The sequence below is a fragment of the Balaenoptera borealis genome (assembly GCF_965194805.1).
Source record: "Balaenoptera borealis genome assembly, chromosome: 1".
NCBI classification, from domain to species: Eukaryota; Metazoa; Chordata; class Mammalia; order Artiodactyla; family Balaenopteridae; genus Balaenoptera; species Balaenoptera borealis.
In genome coordinates this window covers 36,555,451-36,571,081 of record NC_138860.1, presented here as the reverse complement: position 1 = coordinate 36,571,081, position 15,631 = coordinate 36,555,451, and the positions used below count along the sequence as shown (strand labels likewise).

The window sequence follows — 15,631 nt, the reverse complement described above, 5'->3', positions numbered from 1 at the left end:
CTTCTAAGCAAGTGCTACATTCTTGAAAAGGATGTGAAAATGGGTATAGTGAAACTTAAACTCTATATTTAATTCAGAATTCCTGTTTATTTCTGCTCAAAGTTATCTACCTAAAGTTCCTCAACAGGGATTACAAAAGGAAGGACCATTTACAGGGCCTTATAAACATGTCCTTAGAGAGTAAAACAATATTTACTCTGGTCCACGCTTAATTCCTCATTCACATCCTTCTCAAGGCAACATTTCTTTGGCCCAATTTGTGCTACTAACTATAAAAGTGTGAAACAAACCTGTAAAAATTTAATTTGAGTTAGAGAGGCAGTCCGTCCTCTCTGGCTGCTGGCTCATTTGAAGGAGGCCCTGCCTGGTGTGAGGACAGAGAAGAGGGTTGGGATCTGTCCCACCTGAGAGTCAAGAGCTACTGAGTTCTTTCTTCTTCCTGTCCCTTTGCATGACCTACAGCAAATCCAGAGAGTTAAGTTTGCTTTTCTGAAATACGGGGCTTCATTTTTACTCTGCCCTTTGCAGATGAGGTGAGGAGCCCACAAAGACTCAGATTCTGTTGCAACTTGAGGTTATCTGATGAATTTATTCCCTACAAGCTGCCTATATTCAGATGACATGTTTAAAGACATGTTTAAAGACATCTCTTTATTCAAGTGGGGAGAGAAAACCACCTATAGCCAGAATTTAGGGTGGACTCTAATTCTCTTAAAGAATGGAATTCTTTTTAAGAAAACTACAAGCCCACAGTGTTCACTTTGTCCTGAGCTGGCATTCCTGCTATGGGTGTTAGAGCCCTCTAACTTTGTACAGAAGCATGCAACTGATGCTGAATTCTTCTGGATTTCTTAGACTGGTTTATTGTTATTAAAAGGGGTGAAGAACAAATGCCAGTAAAAATCCCTTTTTACTAAGGGCTGAAGTAGTGTACACATAGAATAATAATTTTAAAAGTTTGAATTATTGCAAGAATTACCAAAATGTGACAAGGAGACTGAAACGCTGCTGGGAAAATGGTGTCAATAAACTTGCTGATGCAGGGTTGCCACAAACCTTCAATCTGTAAAAAATGCAATATCTGCAAAGTGCAACAAAGTGAAGAACAAGAAAACTGAGGTATGCCTGTATAACACTGTATAAGTTTAAGGTGTACAGCATGATTTGATAATGTATACATTGTGAAATGATTACCACAATAAATTTCTTAACATCCATCACCTCTCATAGTTACCAAAAGTTTTCCTCTTCTTCTTCATGATTAGAAAATTGAAGACCTACTCTCTTAGCAATTTGCCAATGCAGTCTTCCTTGATATCCGAGGAGGATTGGTTCCAGATTCCCACCCCCTTCCCCTGCAAATAAAAATCTGAATGCTCAAGTCCTTTATATTATATGGCATAGCACAGGCGGCCCTCTGTATCCATAGATGCTGATGCAGAACCATCAGATAGAGTGTCAGCTGTATACAATAAAGCATTACTAATTATTGTCACTATGCTGTACATTATATCCCAGTATTCATTTACCTTATATCTGGAATTTTGTACCTTTTGACACCCTTCACCCAATTCCCCTATCATCCCCACCCCCTGCCTCTGGCAACCAGAAATCTGATTTCTTTTTCTGTGAGTGTGGACTTTTGGATTCCATATATAAGTGAGGTCATTCAGTATTTGTCTCTTTCTGTATGGCTTATTCACTTAGCATAATGTCCTCAAGTTCCATAAGTGTTGTTGCAAATGGCAGGATTTCCTTCTTTTTCATGGCTGAATTGTATTCCACTGTATGTTGTGCATATGTGTATGTATATACATTTGCGTGTATGTGTGTGTATATATATATATATATATATATATATATATATATATATATATATATATATATATATATTCACTGAACACTTAGGTTCCTTCCATGTCGTGGTTATTGTAAATAATGCTGCAATACACAGGGAGGTGCAGTTATCTCTTCATAGGGTAATTTTGTTTCCTTTGGATATATACTGTGGAATATATATTGTGGAATTGCTGAATCATATGGTGGCACTATTTTTAATTTTTTGAGGAACCTGCATACTGTTTTCCATATTTACTGTAGACCTTAACATATTAATAGAATCAAAAGATAAACTGACACATGGGTTTGTGGAAAATAATTAGTGCTTCTGCACTGATGGACTGGTTGGTCTTTTCTGGTGAGTGGTGGGTCCAGCACCAACTTCCTTTTTCCTACAAGGAAAGACAAAAAGATAGTATCAGAGGTGAACATAATTAAGTACAGAAATTAAACTCCACAAGCACATTTACAAAATGGACAGTGAAAAAAATGTATTTATAGCAGTAAGAGTCACTGAACTAGGAAATAAATGATCCTTTTAAAGTAATTTCAAATGTTCAATTAGTCTCACTCCAGGAACCCTTTTTCTATCCCTGTATTATATTTCTGATTCCCTCCAAAACAAGAAATAGAGTAGTCTCATATACTTAGTAAATATTCCCTTATTTTAGTTTAGGGCCATTGAGAAAGACTAGAGAGAAGTACATGTTTTCCCTAAAATACAATTTTAATTCTGGCTCTGAGATTAAACCTTTAAGAAGGTAACAATTCCAGTGGCGTTCAAGTTCAGTAATGCCTCATTTACCCCTCACTGTCAAGAAAATCATGTGTTCTGGTTAGAGAGTCTCCTAAGTAACTGAAACTCACATCACACTTTTTTTTTTGTAACAACAGACAGCTTTCTAAAATCTATTACTCAAGTCCAGCATTGTCCATAGAAATATAATGCGAGTCACACAGGTAATTTTGAATTTTGTAGAAGCTACATTAAAAAAAGGAAAAGAAGTAGGAAAATTAGTTTTAAATATTTTTTACTTAACCAAATATTCATGGATTGTACATTCCTTTGCACTAAGTCTTTGAATCTGGTGTGTAATTTGCACTCAAGCTCATTTTACATAGGATGAGCCACTTTTGACTTCCTCAGCAGCCAATCAGGGCTACTGACTCTACAGCCAGAGAATGCGGTTCCAGTTCCTACTTAGGAAACTGACTACAATAGACAGACTACAACCAAATGGGGACCAGTCAGTTATTTACAGTATGCCTGCCCCAGCAAACACTTCAGGGTGCCTACCCCATGTAAGAGCTAACTGTGTTAATTTTGCAGACTTTCATATTTCTCTTGGTGAGGGAGGCATCACTATGAACCAGCACTGTCACAGCACAATACTTGTTATATAGCAGTTTCCTTAAGGATATTGTGGAGAGTGATTCAATATTTAGGCCTATCACTGAATCTTCTAAGACTACTATATTTTTCTATCTTGAAGCAATACTTTTTTTTTTCTAGTAGTAATGGAATCTTTTTTTAAAAAAAATAGAATTAAAAATTGAAATCCAATATATGAGAAAGATAAATAAGCATTAATATAAACTTAAAGAAACATTCATTTGATATAACAATGAAGCTCTTTGAAGATGATTCAAATGTGGAAGTGAATTACTAATTATAGTTATATTACCTTCAGCATTCATTAAGTTAACTTCAAGTATTTACAGAAAACTTGAAGCTCATGGCCTTCTGAAAACTACTTTTCTGGTTGGCTTTATCCTCAAAGAATTCTTAGAGAACCAAGCAGATACGTAGGGCTGGGTAGGCCCACACTGCCATTCTAGTTGTTATGTTTGTCTTCCCCTTTGCCCTGTGATCAAAGACACCACTTTGCTTTTACAAAGAAACTGCCCTTCTTATTGGCCTTTGTAGAATCTGTTCCCAAACTCGTGACTGTAACCTAGGGTAGTGCCTCACATTATAAGTGGTGGGAAACATATCTCCTCTTCCCAGGTTTGCAGACACACCTTCTGGCACAAAAGAGGAACTTCCAAACACACACAAAAAAAATCATAAGAGAATACTAGAATAATTATATGTGACAAATTGGACAACCCAGAAGAAATGAACAAGTTTCTAGAAACATATAGTCCACCAAAACTGAATGAAGAAGAAATAGATAATTTGAACAGACATATAGCTAGAAGTGAAATAGAATTGGTAATTTAAAAACTCCCTGCAAACAAAAGACCAGGACTGTATGGTTTCACTTGGGAATTCTACCAAACATACAAAGAACTTATACAGATCCAGAACACTCCCAAAGTCATTCTATGAAGCCACCATCACCCTGATACCAAAACCAGACAAAGACACTACCAAAAAAGAACATTACAGGCCAATATCTTTTTGAATATAGATACAAAAATTCTCAACACAGTATTAGCAACCAAATTCAACACATAAAAAATCATACACCACGACCAAGTTGGATTCTCCCCAGGGACACAAGGATGGTTCAACATACGCAAATCATTCAATGCAACACACCACATCAACAAAAGAAGTGGAAAAGAACCACATGATCATCTCACTAGATGCAGAAAAAGCATTTGATAAAATTCAACATCCATTCATGATAAAAACTCTTACCAAAGTGGGTATAGAGGGAACATATCTCAACTTAATAAAAGCTATTTATGACAAACCTACAGCCAACATAATACTCAGTGGTGAAAAGTTGAAAGCCTTCTCACTAAAATCTGGAACATTACAAGGATGCCCACTCTCACCATTTCTATTCAATATAGTATTGGAAGTCCTAGCCACAGCAATCATACAGGAAAATAAAATGTATCCTAATTGGAAAGGAAGTGGTAAAACTGTCATTATATGTAGATAACAGGGTACTATATATATAGAAAACCCTAAAGAGTCCACACAAAAAGTACTAGAACTGATAAACAAATTTAGCAAGGTCGCAGGATACAAGATTAACATACAAAAATCTGTTGCATTTCTTTACACTAACAATGAAATATCAGAAAGGGAAAGTAAAAAAAAAAAAATCCCTTTTAAAATTGCATCAAAAGGAATAAAATAATTAGAAATAAACCTGACCTAGTAGGTAAAAGACTTATATGCTGAGAGCTATAAAACATTGATAAGGGAAATTGATGATGATTTAAAGAAATGAAAAGATACTCCATGCTCTTGAAATGGAAGAATCACTATTGTTAAAATGGCCATACTACCCAAAGCAACCTACAGATTTAATGTGATACTTATCAAATTACCCATGATATTTTTCACAGAACTAGAACAAATAATCCTAAAATTTATATGGAACCATAAAATACCCAGAATTTCCAAAGCAATCCTGAGGAAAAAGAACAAACCTGGAAGCATAACCCTCCCAGAATTCAGACAATACTACAAAGCTATAGCAATCAAACAGCATGTATTGGCACAAAAACAGATATATGGATCAACAGAACAGAATAGAGAGTCCAGAAATAAACCACACACTATGCTCAATCTTTGACAAAGAAGGCAATAATATTCAATGAAGAAAAGACAATCTCTTTGGCAAGTGGTGGGTGTTTGGAAAGCTGGACAGTCACATGTAAATCAATGAAGCTAGAACACTCCTTTACACCATACACAAAAATAAACTCAAAATGGCTTAAAGGCTTAAATATAAGACATTACACCATAAAACTCCTAGCAGAGAACATAGGAAAAAAGTTCTCTGACATAAATTGTGCCAATGTTTTCTTAGGTCAGTCTCCCAAGGCAATATGAATAAAAGCAAAAATAAACAAATGGGACCTAATCAAAGTTATAAGCTTTTGCACAGAAAAGGAAACCAGGGCTTCCCTGGTGGCGCAGTGGTTGAGAGTCTGCCTGCCAATGCAGGGGACACGGGTTCGGGCCCTGGTCTGGGCGGATCCCACATGCTGCGGAGTAACTGGGCCCGTGGGCCACGGCTGCTGAGCCTGCGCGTCTGGAGCCTGTGCTCCGCAACGGGAGAGGCCGCGAGAGTGAGAGGCCTGCGCACCGCGATGAAGAGTGGCCCCCACTTGCCGAGGCTGGAGGGAGCCCTCGCACAGAGGCGAAGACCCAACACAGCCATAAAATAAAATAAATAAATTAAATAGCTTTACAAAAAAAAGAAAGCAAAATCATTAAAAAAAAAAAAAGAAAAGGAAACCATAAACAAAATGAAAAGACAACCTATGGAATGGGAGAAGATATTTGCAAATGATGTGACTCACAAGGGATTAAATTCCAATATATACAAACATCTCATACAACTCAATAACAAACAAACAGTGCAATCAAAAACTGGGCAGAAGACCTAAATAGACATTTCCCAAAGAAGACATATAGATGGCCAATAGGCACATGAAAAGATGCTCAACATCGCTAATTATCAGAGAAACGCAAATCAAAACTCCAATAAGGTATCACCTCACACTGGTCAGAATGGTCATCATCAAAAAATCTATACATAATAAATGCTGGAGAGTTGTGAAGAAAAAGGAACCCTCCTACACTGTTGGTGGGGATGTAAATTGGTGCAACCACTATGGAGAACAGCATGGAGGTTCCTTAAAAAACTAAAAATAGAGTTTCCATATGACCCAGCAATGCCACTCCTGGGCATATAACCAGAAAAAACTCTAATTCAAAAAGATATATGCACCCCAATGTTCACAGCAGCACTATTTACAATAGCAAAGACATGGAAGCAACCTAAATGTCCATCAACAGATGAATGGATAAAGAAGATGTGGTATATATATACACAATGAAATACTACTCAGCCATAAAAAAGAATGAAATAATGCCATTTGCCACAACATGGATGGACCTAGAGATTATCACACTAAGTGAAGTAAGACAGAGAAAGACAAATATCATATGATATCACTTAAGTGTGGTATCTAAAATATGGTACAAATGAACTTACGTACAGTACAGAAACAGACACACAGACAGGAAACAAACTTATGGTTACCAAAGAGGAAATGGGGGGAGGGATAAATTAGGAGTTTGAGATTAGTACATATAAACAACTATACATAAAATAGATAAACAACAATGTCCAAATCTTTGGTACAGGGAACTATATTCAATATCTTGTAATAACATATAATGGAAAAGAATATGAAAAATAATACATAATTGTATAACTGAATCACGTTACTGTACAGCAGAAATTAACACAACACTGTAAATCAAGGATACTTCAATCATCACTCCCTCTTGCGAGAGCACTGGAATCACAACTAACTGCTGAACAATCATCAACAGGAAGACACTGGAACTCATCAAAAAAGACATCCCACACCCAAAGAAAAAGGAGACCCACAATGAGATGGTAGGAGGGGCACAATCACAAAAAAATCAAATCCCATAACCGCTGGGAGGGTGACTCACAAACTGGAGAACAATTATACCACAGAAGTACACCCACTGGAGTGAAGGTCCTGAGCCCCATGTCAGGCTTCCCAACCTGGGGGTCTGGCGATGGGAGGAGGAATTCCCAGAGAATCAAACTTTGAAGGCTAGTGGGATTTGATTGCAGGACTTTGACAGGACTGGGGGAAACAGAGACTCCACACTAGAAGGGCACACACAAAGTAATGTGTGCATCAGGACACAGGGGAAGGAGCAGTGACCCCATAGGAGATTGAAACAGACCTACATGCTAGTGTTGGAGGGTCTCCTGCAGAGGGGAGCTGGCTGTGGATCACTGCAGGGACAAGGACACTGGCAGCAGAAGTTCTGGGAAGTTCTACTTGGCATGAGCCCTCCAGGAGTCCACCATTAGCCCCACCAAAGACCCTGTAGCCTCCAGTGCTAGGTCAAACAACCAACGGGGAGGAAACTCAGCCTCACCCATCAGCAGAAAAGCAGATTAAAGTTTTACTGAGCTCTGCCCACCAGAGCAACACCTAGCTCTACCCACCAACAGTCCCTCCAATCAGAAAGACTGCACAAGCCTCTTAGATAGCCTCATCCACCAGAGGCAGACAGCAGAAGCAAGAAGAACTACAATCCTGCAGTCTGTGGAACAAAAACCACATTCACAGAAAGATAGACAAAATGAAAAGGCAGAGGACTATATACCAGATTAAGGAACAAGATAAAATCCCAGAGAAATAATTAAATGAAGTGGAGATAGGAAACCTTCCAGAAAAAGAATTCAGAATAATGATAGTGAAGATGATCCAGGACCTCGGAAAAATAAGGGAGGCAAAAATCGAGAAGATGCAAGAAATGTTTAACAGAGACCTAGAAGAATTAAAGAACAAACAAACAGAGATGAACAATACAATAACTGAAATGAAAACTACACTAGAAGGAATCAATAGCAGAATAACTGAGTCAGAAGAACGGATAAGTGACCTGGAAGACAGAATGGTGGAATTCACTGCTGCAAAACAGAACAGAGAAAAAAGAATGAAAAGAAATGAAGAGAGCCTAAGAGACCTCTGGGACAACATTAAATGAAACAACATTCACATAATAGGGGTCCCAGAAGGAGAAGAGAGAGAGAAAGGACCAGAGAAAATATTTGAAGAGATTATAGTTGAAAACTTCCCTAACATGGGAAAGGAAATAGCCACCCAAGTCCAGGAAGCACAGAGAGTCCCATACAGGATCAACCAAAAGAGAAACATGCCGAGACACATAGTAATCAAACTGGCAAAAATTAAAGACAAAGAAAGATTATTGAAAGCAGCAAGGGAAAAATGACAACATACAAGGCAACTCCCATAAGGTTAACAGCTGATTTCTCAGCAGAAACTCTACAAGCCAGAAGGGAGTGGCATGCTATATTTAAGGTGATGAAAGGGAGGAACCTACAACCAAGATTACTCTCACCAGCAAGGACCTCATTCACATTTGATGGAGAAACCAAAAGCTTTACAGACAAGCAAAAGCCAAGAGAATTCAGCACCACCAAACCAGCTCTACAACAAATGCTAAAGGAACTTCTCAAAGTGGGAAACACAAGACAAGAAAAGGACCTACAAAAACAAACCCCAAACAATTAAGAAAATGGTAACATGAACATACATATTGATAATTACCTTAAATGTGAATGGTTAAATGCTCCAAAAAAAGATACAAGCTTGCTGAATGGATACAAAAACAAGACCCATATATATGTTGACTACAAGAGACCGACTTCAGACATAGGGACACATACAGACTGAAAGTGAGGGCATTGAAAAAGATATTCTGTGCAAATGGAAATCAAAAGAAAGCTGGAGTAGGAATACTCATATCAGATAAAATAGACTTTAAAACAAAGAATGTTACAAGAGACAAGGAAGGACACTACGTAATGATCAAGGGATCAATCCAAGAAGAAGATATTACAATTATAAATATATATACACCCAACATAGGAGCACCTCAATACATAAGGCAACTGCTAACAGCTATAAAAGAGGAAATCGACAGTAACACAATAATAGTGGGGGACTTTAACAGCTCACTTACATCAAAGGACAGTTCATACAAACAGAAAATTAATAAGGAAATAGAAGCTTTAAATGACACAGTAGACCAGATAGATTAAATTGATATTTTTAGGACATTCCATCCTAAACAGCAGATTACACTTTCTTCTCAAGTGCGCAGGGAACATTCTCCAGGATAGATCACGTCTTAGGTAACATATCAGGCCTCAGTAAATTTAAGAAAATTGAAATCATATCAAGCACCTTTTCTGACCACAACGCTATGAGATTAGAAATCAATTACAGGGAAAAAAGGTAAAAAATTCCAACACATGGAGGCTAAACAATACGTTACTAAATATGCAAGAGATCACTGAAGAAATCAAAGAGGAAATAAAAAATGCCTAGAGACAAATGACAATGAAAACACGATGATCCAAAACCTATGGGCTGCAGTAAAAGCAGTTCAAAGAGGGAAGTTAACAGCTATACAAACCTACCTCAAGAAACAAGAAAAATCTCAAATAAACAATCTAACCTTACACCTAAAGGAACTAGAGAAAGAAGAACAAACAAAACCCAAAGTTAGCAGAAGAAAAGAAATCATAAAGATCAGAGCAGAAATAAATGAAACAGAAACAAAGAAAACAATAGCAAAGATCAAGAAAACTAAAAGCTGGTTCTTTGAGAAGATAAACAAAATTGATAAACCATTCGCCAGACACATCAAGAAAAAGAGGGAGAGGACTCAAATCAATAAAATTAGAAATGAAAAAAGTGAAATTACAACAGACACCCCAGAAATACAAAGCATCCTAAGAGACTACTACAAACAACTCTATGCCAATAAAATGGACAACCTGGAAGAAATGCAGAAATTCGTAGAAAGGTATAACCTCCCAAGCCTGAACCAGGAAGAAATAGAAAATATGAACAGACCAAGCACAAGTAATGAAATTGAAAATGTGATTAAAAATCTTCCAACAAAAAAAAGTCCAGGACCAGACGGCTTCACAGGGGAATTCTATCAAACATTTAGAGACGAGCTAACACCCATCCTTCTCAAACTCTTCCAGAAAATTGCAGAGGAAGGAACACTCCCAAACTCATTCTATGAGGCCACCATCACATGATACCAAAACCAGATAAAGATACTACAAAAAAGAAAATTACAGACCAATATCACTGATGAATATAGATGCAAAAATCCCCAACAAAATACTAGCAAACAGAATCCAACAACACATTAAAGGATCATACACCATGATCAAGTGGGATTTATCCCAGGGATGCAAGGATTCTTCAATATACACAAATCAATCAATGTGATACACCATATTAAGAAATTGAAGACTAAAAACCATATGATCATCTCAATAGATGCAGAAAAAGGTTTTGACAAAATTCAACACCAATTTATGATAAAAACTCTCCAGGAAGTGGGCATAGAGGGAACCTACTTCAACATAATAAAGGCCATGTATGAGAAACCCACAGCAAACATCATTCTCAATGGTGAAAAACTGAAAGCATTTCCCCTAAGACCAGGAACAAGACAAGGATGTCCACTCTCCGCACTATTATTCAACATAGATTTGGAAGTCCTAGACATGGCAATCAGAGAAGAAAAAGAAATAAAAGGAATACAAATTGGAAAAGAAGAAGGAAAACTGTCACCGTCTGCAGATGACATGATACTATACATAGAGAATCCTAAAGATGCCACCAGAAAACTACTAGAGTTAATCACTGAATTTGGTAAAGTTGCAGGATACAAAATTAATGCACAGAAATCTCTTGCATTCCTATACACTAATGATGAAAAATCTGAAACAGAAATTAAGGAAACACTCTCATTTACCATTGGAACAAAAAGAATAAAATACCTAGGAATAAACCTACCTTGGGAGACAAAAGACCTGTATGCAGAAAACTATAAGACACTGATGAAAGAAATTAAAGATGATACCAACAGATGGAGAGATATACCATGTTCTTGGATGGGAAGAATCAATATTGTGAAAATGACTATACTACCCAAAGCAATCCACAGATTCAATGCAAACCCTATCAAATTACCAATAGCATTTTTCACAGAACTAGAACAAAAAATATTAAAATTTGTATGGAGACACAAAAGACCCCAAATAGCCAAAGTGGTCTTGAGGGAAAAAAGCAGAGCTGGAGGAATCAGACTCCCTGACTTCAGACTATACTACAAAGCTACAGTAATCAAGACAATATGGTACTGGTACAAAAACAGAAATATAGATCAATGGAACAAGATAGAAAGCCCAGAGATAAACCCACACACCTATGGTCAACTAATCTATGACAAAGGAGGCAAGGATATACAACGGAGAAAAGACAGTCTCTTCAATAAGTGGTGCTGGGAAAACTGGATAGCTACATGTAAAAGAATGAAATTAGAACACTCCCTAACACCATACACAAAAATAAACTCAAAATGGATTAGAGACCTAAATGTAAGACCAGACACTATAAAAGTCTTAGAGGAAAAGATAGGAAGAACACTCTTTAACATAAATCACAGCCACATCTTTTTTATCCCACCTCCCACAGTAATGGAAATAAAAACAAAAATAAATAAATGGGACCTAATGAAACTTAAAAGCTTTTGCACAGCAAAGGAAACCATACACAAGACGAAAAGACAACCCGCAGAATGGGAGAAAATATTTGCAAACGAATCAACGGACAAAGGATTAATCTCCAAAATATATAAACAGCTCATGCAGCTCAATATTAAAAAAACAAATAACTCAGTCCAAAAATGGGCAGAAGACCTAAATAGACATTTCTCCAAAGAAGACACACAGATGGCCAAGAAGCACATGAAAAGCTGCTCAACATCACTAATTATTAGGGAAATGCAAATCAAAACTACAATGAGGTATCACCTCACACCAGTTAGAATGGGCATCATCAGAAAATCCACAAACAACAACTGCTGGAGAGGGTGTGGAGAAAAGGGAACCCTCTTGCACAGTTGATGGGAATGTAAATTGATACAGCCACTCTGGAGAACAGTATGGAGGTTCCTTAAAAAACCTAAAAATAGAATTACCATATGACCCAGCAATCCCACTACTGGGCATATACCCAGATAAAACCATAATTCAGAAAGACACATGCACCCCAATTGTCTCTGCAATGATGTTTACAATAGCCAGGTCATGGAAGCAACCTAAATGCCCATTGACAGATGAGTGGATAAAGAAGTTGTGGTACATATATACAATGGAATATTACTCAGCCATAAAAAAGAATGAAATTGGGTCATTTGTAGAAACATGGATGAACCTACAGAATGTCTTACAGAGTGAAGTAAGTCAGAAAGAGGAAAACAAATATCGTGTATTAACGCATATATGTGGAATCTAGGAAAATGGTACTGATGAACCAGTTTGCAAGACAGAAATAGAGACACAGATGTAGAGAACAAAAGTATGGACACCAAGGGGTGAAAGTGTGGGGGGCGGTGGTGCTGGTGGGAAGAATCGGTAGATTGGGATTGACCTTTGTACAGTAATATGTATAAAATAGACAAATAATAAGAACCTGCTGTATAAGAAAAAATGAGTCAAGAAAAAAAAGAATACTTCAGTCAAAAAGAGGAACTTCCAATTCATTTCATTCAAAGACAGAAGGTTGAGCAGGTTAAATGGCTTAAGACAATAAATTTCATAATTTTTCAAAATCTGAGTATATTTTTTGTTGGTTTCTCTTTCATATGCCAAAAGTATCCTGGTCAAGGGAAGAGATAAATGCCTTTACAGAATTAATATTTACAAGTTGAAATTGAATTTCTTTAAAAAATTAAGTAAAATGTATTTTGTCTTCTGTCAAAGAATAATTTTCCTCTCTGCACTTAAAATGAACAGATTCTGTGATTATTTCCCATTGGGCTAAAAAATTCCCCCAGCTTCGGATTCACAGCTGTTATAAGGTAGAGAAGCTAGATAGTCTGATAAAAGGATAAGGGGGACATTACATTGTTGGCACCTATGTCAAAGCAAGAGCCTGTCAATGCACATTATTTTACATTAAAACAGGGAAGGTATGAGAAAACCTCAATAATCTAACACAGAGAACAAGAATCCTAGTGTCCTCTTGGATGTCTACTGCCCACTTATCTTAGTTCAGGTTATTGATATCTAAATATTCATTGAATATTTTTCAGAAGAAAGGACATCTCTGAAAAGAAACGTAACAGAAAGCAGATACATTTTAACGATAAAAACAAACCTTTCTCTCATCTCTCCTAAGAAAGAAATAAAATTTACTTGTCTGTGGCTCTCACCAGTTAGGTATTTGCTGAACAGAGGAAGGGAAAAGGGCTGAATAAAATAGTGATGTCAAACCAAAAGGAAGCAAGAGTGGCATAAAAATGGGATAAAATCAATGATAGAGGATAAGGGAAGTAAGCTGACAATTAGGTTCATAAATTATGGCTCTCCTGATTCTCATTAGGAACTTGAAACAAGAATTTGGTGCAAGAAACTACTTTACCTTTGAGGTCTTATAGATCATCCAGCAGATAAGCAGATTCTATATTTATGTGCAATCTGTTTAACCCTGAAAGGACTTAGCCTCAAGTGAATAATGTAAACTCTTTTTCACAAAATGAGATTGTATAAGAAAAAGTGGTCCTGGCCTCTAGCACCCTAGAATTTGAGGCAATACGCAGAACATGTATTGATTCCATGTAATATTGTCTAAGAAATCGATTTTATAACAAGTCATACATTTTTGGATATATCTTAACTTTTGCATTGAGGACAGTTTCTTTCCATAGCACAGCTGTTTTCATCTGAGGGAAGATCTCTGTAAAACTTATTAGGTGACCTCCTATTTTTCTGGGATGGATCTAAATTTTATAAATGTGCTCTCTCAATGAATCAAATAATCTTTCTGATTTATTAGTTACTATGTAAAATGTTTCTGAATAATTCTTTGAATGCTCAAGAATTTGAAAGCCAGGTAGAAAAAAGTTCAAATTAATGTGATGTTTCATTTTCCCCCCCATCATTACACTCTTCAGCACCTAACTGGCAACTATCTACAGTAAATCCAAAAAGTTTCTGTAACATTCATTTAAACAGACAGCTTAAAAATTACAAAGTTTCTGGATCAATCATTATTAATATAACATTAAAAATAGGCTTAAGTTATACCAAATAGTAGTAAATATCCTTTATGGAAGAAAATAAAAATCTATATTTTGTCACGGGTAATAAGTATATAAATTATGGAAATTATTCTAGCAAACTTAGCAAACTCTCACTTATCCAGCAATAATTTAACTGGAGTAAAGAAAATCATGCATTTATGAAAAGAAAATTACTACAAATAAGTGAAAACATTTGTTTTTTTGAAACCACACAGTCCAGACATGCAAAACAGGTTTGAGCAGTAGCAAAGGAGAGGGCAAAGGCTGTGGATTCCAAGTCTGGAAAGTATGGTAGAAGAATTCGTTCAGAAAGGAGATTTGGCTTGCCGCAACTAGAGAAAGCCTGCGCACAGCAACGAAGACCCAACGCAGAAGAAAGTAAAAGAAAGAGAAAGAAAGAAAGAAAGAAAGAAAGAAAGAAAGAAAGAAAGAAAGAAAGAAAGAAAGAAAGAAAGAAAGAAAGAAAAAGAAAGAAAGAGAAAAAGAGAGATTGGAAGGGAAAAGGAAGGAAGATGTAGATGGAGCCCATCAGACCAATTGGGATCCTATTCTATTCTTAGTTGAGAGCTAAGAAACAGAAAACTGTAGCAGACTACATTAACCTTGTTGGCCTTTTTTAATTAAGTATTTTAAATGATGTTTAGTGATCTTAAAAAGTGACTACTACAGTACTTCTGTACTTTGGGATGGAGGCTGCAGTAGGGTAACTGTGTTCCCAAATCATCCTAAATACAAAATTACATCAAATCCATTTTCTATCCATTTTTAACAGCAATTTGGGATTATCTTTGCTCAGTATCCTGCTTCCACAGTTACCCCTAGAAATAGAGAAGTAATTGCGTACATTTTACAGTCTTATAAAGGAGTTTCTAAGGCAACGATAGCCGATTTGGGATATGGGGAAAGATTATGAACATTAAACAGTGTAAAGAATATAATAAAAATCTTTACTTTTTTTAAAGCTTAGTATTACCCCACATCCTTTTTTTTTTAAGCATACATATAGATGAGGAGTCTTTTAAAAATCCAATTATCTTAAAGAGGATAAAAATTTGTCAATAAGATTGATGGTGTTTCTTCAAATTTCAAGAATATGGGCACATCAGTAATAGTCTACTCCTT

General features: G+C 36.5%; 1 protein-coding gene across 1 annotated transcript in view; it reads right to left on the bottom strand.

Moving 5' to 3' along the window:
• Positions 1–906: 906 nt before the first annotated feature.
• LOC309619755 (membrane cofactor protein-like) overlaps positions 907–15,631 on the bottom strand; it is a 54,569-nt gene continuing 39,844 nt past the window's right edge. The window contains exon 11 of the mRNA XM_082375410.1: positions 907–2,231. Coding sequence (XP_082231536.1) covers positions 2,159–2,231 — 73 coding nt within the window. The 3' untranslated portion in view covers positions 907–2,158. The remainder of the gene's footprint in view (positions 2,232–15,631) is intronic.